Here is a 3,456-nt window from a genome sequence, read left to right on the forward strand (position 1 = left end):
ACATTTTTCTTAGGACTTTCACCTTCTAAGTAATACGGACACAATTGTAAAGTAATATGTCATCATGGAAATATTGCTCAAATTGTTGAGTATGAGTATGAGAAAGAATAGTTCACCGGACAATTTCAGAAAAAAAAAAAATACTGTAGTCATGATTATTATAGCTAGAGCAAAGGACCACATACGTTAATGAAAATACAACGCTTGCTTTCAACAATACAATTTATAGAATTTAATCTTTTTTTCCAGAAAGTTAATGCGCTGGTCAAGCTTATATAAGGTTTGCCGTTAATTTAATTAAGCGAATGGGAAAGCATTGTTTAGCAAAAAATAGGCCTAAATATTAACTAATAAACACATAATTATAAAATAATTATATTTACATAGGTATAATGTGACAGTAATAAAACCACAGCTGTGTGAAATTTTTTTATATACAATTTACATTCCTAGTTTATATACAAGTTTAAAAAATCGTAATGATTGAATTTACAAAGATTCCAGAAAAGCAACAACGTCCAGGTGGCCATTTGTCCTGGCCAAATCAATGGGTCGACGGTCATTATAGTCCCTGGCATTGACGTCGGCTTGGTACTGGATTAGGATGGCCACCGTCTCAAGAAACCCCCCTCTTGCGGCGTCATGGAGGGGTGTAGCACCGGTGTGGCTGTCAGAAACATTGGGGTTCGCCCCATGTTCGAGTAATAAGCGTGCGACAGCTGTACTCCCCATCATCATCACCTACGAAACAAACGATTTTTTAAGTTTGAGGTCGAAAAAACACTTTGATAACGACATATTGGTGTTCGGATCAAGCATTTAATCAACTATATAACACAACTGTCGAGAATACAGTTTTGTGGCTTTAGTGGAACTGCAACCGGCTAAGTATAGTTTCTGCAGTCTGATCATGAAATAAAAAGCATTTGACTATCAATTAGTTTATTTTATATTGCTTTTAATAGCTAACAAAAATATATGAATATATAACCATACACGTATGCTCGGGAATTTTTTTTTGACTAATTCATTTCAGGCCTGATTTGTGTAATTAGAATAACACCTGTTCTTAATTATTTAAAACGAATCATTTAGTCGAATTATTCATTATTCAGGCAAATATAACTCCATCCGTATGGCATATCATTAGAATTCGTTTGAAAATATATTACACTTGAGCCATTTGTTTTAATTGTGCATAGCTGTATTAAAGGATAGTGGGGAATGGAAACTATGTTCTCTTGTGTCCCCGAAAAAGGGGAACATTCAGAGGTTTCAGTAGCCTACACCACATTGCTTGGGATATTTTAGCGTGCTGCATTTTTTTTTTTTTTTTGATCGCAACCATCATACAGCAAAACATTGGCTTTAAAAACGTATATCCTTCATAATAAGAAACATGTTTAATTTTAAGTGTTTGCTTGGCTACATTAAGACGACATAAGACATTAATAGTTCTGTAACACTTTAAAATACCCATAACGCTTTTTAAGGCGTGTTTTTAAAAAACAGTAACGGATGCGTAGGATAATATTTAAGGACCGGAATACGTAATCCAACGGCTGCAGGTCCAAATCCCGGTGGGGCACTGCTGTACCTTTGCACTTTAGATGTACTTAACTTGAATCGCTTCGGCAAATAACCAGCTGTGTATTTAGATATGTAAAAAACAAACAAATCTTAAATCTATAGAACATGACTTAGGTAATGAGATGCCACCTGATTGTAATAATATAATATTGAACTTGCATCTGATTTAGTTTTAAGTTTAGTATTAAAGCGCAAAAATAAGTATATGTTGTCCTTTTTAATAAATATATATATATATATATATATATATATATATATATATATATATATATGCACACTGTAGGCTTTATATAGACGACGTAAGAAACTGAATTGTATCACATCAGTCGGTGCACATTAGATCTTGCACAGTAAACTGTTTTATTAACTAGGCCTACGTTACGATCAACGATGCAATTTCAAAAGTTTGTATTTTATTTAAGACATCCCAACTACTTGAAGCCTGCTGATGAAAACACGATTGAGTGTTAGATTATACTCGTGTCACCCAGTAACTTTTCTAAAACTGAGCGGATTGCAAGCGCTTTGACTGACAGAGAACCAACCTGAAGTGGCGTTCGTCCAAACCTATTCACAGCATTGACATCAGTTCCAGTTTGTAGTAAAATTCCAACACGCTCGGTGTTTCCAGTCGCAGAGGCTGATGCTAACTCATCTTCACGAAACATGCTGGAGGACGACAGTTTTCGGTGCGTAAGCAGTGCTTGCTGTATTCCCTCTCTGACAGGTAGACTCTATGATGTCAAGGTCGCAACGTGCATATCGAGTTTGAATAATTTAGCCCGGGCTATTCGCGGAGTGGTCTACTTTCCCATGGAAACTCGGGAATCAGCATTATTCATTCGCAGTGCATACCGAAACCACGTTCGCTGTTTTTCATTCAGAATTTTGCTCGGCGTGGGACTATATGCACAAGATGTTCGGGCTTGCCTGTTTTGAATTTGCCGAGCGTCACGCTGCAAGACAGTGCGCAAGCTCAGTAGAACAGACCAGGAAGAGGAAGGTCTAATAGATTTTGTTTTTGAACGGAATTTCAAGCCGTGCGATGCGCCCATCTAACGGAAACATGATGTTTACCCAGAAGTAACACTCTACTGTTCGGTGGTACAAATGTAGCGTTGCTGATACTGTAGACTGTAGGTTTATATGCAACGCTTTCGTACACTAGGAAAAAAATAAATCAGAATGCTAAAAGTGCTATCAGCGTTTTCATTCGTAAGAATTAACAAAATGGTATGGCTTTGTCGCCGGCCGTCGGTATCGTTTAAGGTTTCCCGAGCCTGCTTAAAACCACTGAAGAATATTTATGTTTCTATTCTCTGTCACAGTGCATTGTATATGTAAAACAAGACTGTGTCCAAGAATGCAAAACGAAAACACAGGAAAGAAGCTGTTGAAATCTGCTTCGTCTCGATGAGTGGATTTATTGAATACCTTATGAAAATAACAAAATAATGGCAATAGTATGTAAATGTAGCCCTTTTCAGTATTTTTAAATCTAAATTTTTTTTTTTTAAAAAATCTAAAAACGCACACCGAGCCAATTTCACAATTACCAAGGGACTGTTTATTATGTTGTAACAAAATAGGTGTTAAACGGTAGCCTATGTCCGAAAATACACTATTTTTAAATGACAAGGTCCACCACCATCAAAAAAAAAAGGTTTATTTTCCCATGACGTCAGATGTCACCTCAGACAGGACCAGCCTCTCATTTAAATATATGCTATAAAGAGTACAGATATTACCCCATCCACCCCACCACCATGTTAATAGTAATAGCAGTAGCCGCTTTGTAGTTAATCCCCTTTATTGTTGATATTTAAAAATTGCAATCATTTGTCATACCCAAATAAATACCCGTGC

The 3,456-nt window shown here is 36.3% G+C and overlaps 1 protein-coding gene across 1 annotated transcript; it reads right to left on the reverse strand.

The window, feature by feature from the left end:
• Window positions 1-489: 489 nt before the first annotated feature.
• Window positions 490-2,258, reverse strand: LOC118793484 (cyclin-dependent kinase 4 inhibitor B-like). The gene is made up of 2 exons (XM_036551693.1): window positions 2,136-2,258; window positions 490-741 (listed from the first exon to the last, which is right to left on the reverse strand). Exons 1-2 carry the CDS (start codon window positions 2,256-2,258, stop codon window positions 490-492), a joined length of 375 nt encoding a protein of 124 aa, XP_036407586.1.
• Between the last annotated feature and the right edge of the window lie 1,198 nt (window positions 2,259-3,456).

Source organism: Megalops cyprinoides, chromosome 18 (assembly GCF_013368585.1).
Source record: "Megalops cyprinoides isolate fMegCyp1 chromosome 18, fMegCyp1.pri, whole genome shotgun sequence".
In the NCBI taxonomy this organism is placed as follows: domain Eukaryota; kingdom Metazoa; phylum Chordata; class Actinopteri; order Elopiformes; family Megalopidae; genus Megalops; species Megalops cyprinoides.

Coding starts and splice junctions, on each gene's coding strand:
- LOC118793484 (XM_036551693.1), bottom strand. CDS start 2,258: ATGTTTCGTGAAGATGAGTTAGCATCAGCCTCTGCGACTGGAAACACC. Junction 742..2,135: donor TTGGACGAACGCCACTTCAG/GTTGGTTCTCTG, acceptor TTTGTTTCGTAG/GTGATGATGATGGGGAGTAC.